Source organism: Propithecus coquereli, unplaced genomic scaffold, assembly GCF_000956105.1.
Source record: "Propithecus coquereli isolate 6110/MARCELLA unplaced genomic scaffold, Pcoq_1.0 Scaffold179, whole genome shotgun sequence".
In the NCBI taxonomy this organism is placed as follows: Eukaryota; Metazoa; Chordata; class Mammalia; order Primates; family Indriidae; genus Propithecus; species Propithecus coquereli.
The window spans coordinates 4,082,660-4,085,093 of record NW_012142634.1 but is presented as its reverse complement, the minus strand read 5'-3'; the positions used below and the strand labels follow the sequence as shown (position 1 = coordinate 4,085,093).

At 36.2% G+C, this 2,434-nt stretch overlaps 1 protein-coding gene across 1 annotated transcript in view; it reads left to right on the top strand.

Moving 5' to 3' along the window:
* SEC23IP (SEC23 interacting protein) overlaps positions 1 to 2,434 on the top strand; it is a 72,447-nt gene that overhangs the window by 45,556 nt on the left and 24,457 nt on the right. Inside the window, exon 8 of the mRNA XM_012642385.1 lies at positions 517 to 708. Within this exon, the coding sequence (XP_012497839.1) occupies positions 517 to 708 (192 nt within the window). The remainder of the gene's footprint in view (positions 1 to 516; positions 709 to 2,434) is intronic.

Here is a 2,434-nt window from a genome sequence, read left to right as displayed (position 1 = left end):
CAATCGTATGTACCTGTGTAATCACTTCCTAAAACAAGAACTGAACATTTCTGTCCCTCAGGTGGCTTCTTCATGCTTCTTTCTAGTTAACTTCTCCCCTAACAAAACTACAATTCTGATTTCTATTACTATAGAATAGTTTTCCCATTCTACAAGTTCGTGTAATTAAAATGAACGTTATGTACTCTGGTGTACCTGGCTTCTTTTGCTCAAAATAATATTTTTGTGATTCATCTAATGATAGTACTTACATGTTTAATTGTAGCTGTTTTGCCATATTTTTCTTTTGCTTCTTAGTCTTTCAAGAATTTTAAAGTAAATTATTATAGACATGGCTGTTCCTCCCTAAATATTTAGTATGTATCTCTAAAAAGGACATGTCTCATAATAACAGTGCTCTTATTAGCCTGAGAAATTACTAATCATTCCTTAATAGTGAGATAGCATATCTGGTAGTGATAGCTGAGAACGGAACCTTTCCTCAAGATTATATTATGAAATTTTGTTATTTCATAGGAACAGAAAAAAGCAGCATCAGAAAAGAAGGCAATGATGGCCGCTTCTACAAAAGAGGAAAGCGCTCAGAAAACTAAAGAAATGGCTTCTCTACCCTCAGAATCTAACGAGTCACAGAGGAAACTTCCAGTTGGTGCTTACATTTCTTCTGTGCGTGTTGATTATGATTCTTTCAAAGTTGGCACAGGACAGGTAAGTTTACATCCTGACTAGAGCTACATGTTGTATGTTGGAATCATACGTCTTTATCATTTGGGTTGGCTTTAAATTCTCGAAATATTTATTTAACATTTATTTGGGGCTGTGTGGAAAAAATGGATTTTTCTCTTAGTAAAAATTTTATGGTTCTTTAGTAATAGTCAAAGTAAGGGATTGAACATGTACAGAACGTGTCATCTAACTTTTGAAACTATCTTTATTTCAGTTTTTCCACCACTCATAATTTTATAGCATTAGTCTTCATAGCCACTTAACAACAAAAGTGGCTATAGCTAGAAAATTATGTTCAGAATATACTTAAATTTCTGTGAGAGAAACTTGCTGTATTCACTCAAGTTTTCTAAAAGTACTTATAATTCTTCCCTTGGAGAAAAATTCCTATAAAAATTGACCGAGTAATTGATAATGCTGCGTTTGATAGCATACTTTAACGTACTTGTATCTGAATGGCTTAGAAGTATTAAAATCCTTTTAGACAATGTTACTTTCAGTATATTTACAGCTGTATATGTAAGAGTCCATTGCCCTAAGTGAGTTCATGAAGGCATTAAATGGAACTGGGTGTTTAATTCTTAAAGATTGCATTTTTAAAATGTCTCTCTTTTTAAAACATGAGCAAACTTGAACATACTCTAGCAAATAAAAGGCAGGTGTTTCCTCGCCTACCTGTGAAGGGCGAGAGTGTAGAAGGGAATCTGCTTTGCAAGGACACTTGCTGCATGCCTGTCTGGGAGGTGGCCTTCTCCACAAAATAGGAATCAAGGGTGTTGGTGGCTCTGGGCTCGTCATCTTACAGCTTTATGACCACAGAGGAAGAGGAATCTAGCCTGCTAGGTCCAGTTGAAAAAATTTCAGGGAGGTGTTTTACTTGACCTGATTTGAGTCCATTTTGAACCAATTCTTGTGGCCTGGGGCACGGGTTGATTGACCCAGCTTGGGTCACATATCACCTCCATGGTGTGTTGATGAAAGGGTTGTTGGGCAATCCAGGTAACCGCTACCGTGTGCGTCATTCATTTCCAGAAAGTCAAGAAACACAGATAAGCAAAAGAAGACTTAAAAAACTTCATAACCTAATCAACAACCACCATTAATTATTGAAGCAGGGCCTTCCAGACTTTTGTTTGAGCATATATTTATGTACATATTTTAACAAAAATAGGAAAATATGTAATGTTTTATTAAGACATTAATACTGCTGTTTTTAAACAATATGTTATGAATATAGTCCCATGTAAGTAAATATTCCTTTACAGCTTCATTTTTGGTGACTGCTCTGGTTCACTGTTTGGAAAGATAATAATTTATTCTTTTCTCCTTATTATTAGATGTATTAGTTTCCTAGGGCTGCCATAACAAAGTACCACAACCTGGGTGGCTTTAAACAATGGAAATCTATTGTCTCACAGTTGGAGATGCCAGAAGTCTGAGATCAGGTGTTAGTAGGGCCATTCTCCCTCTGAAACTTGGCGGGGAATCCTTCCTTTTCTCTTCCTAGTTTCTGGTGGTTTGCTGGCCATCTTTGGCAGTTCTTGGTTTATAGTTGCATTACCTTAATCCTGCATTTTCATTTCTTGTTCTCCCTACCTCTTCACATCATCTTCCCTCTGAATATCTGGCTCTGTGTCCAAATTTTCCCTTTTTATAAGGACACCAGTCATATTGGATGAGGGCCCACACTAATGATTTCATTTTAACT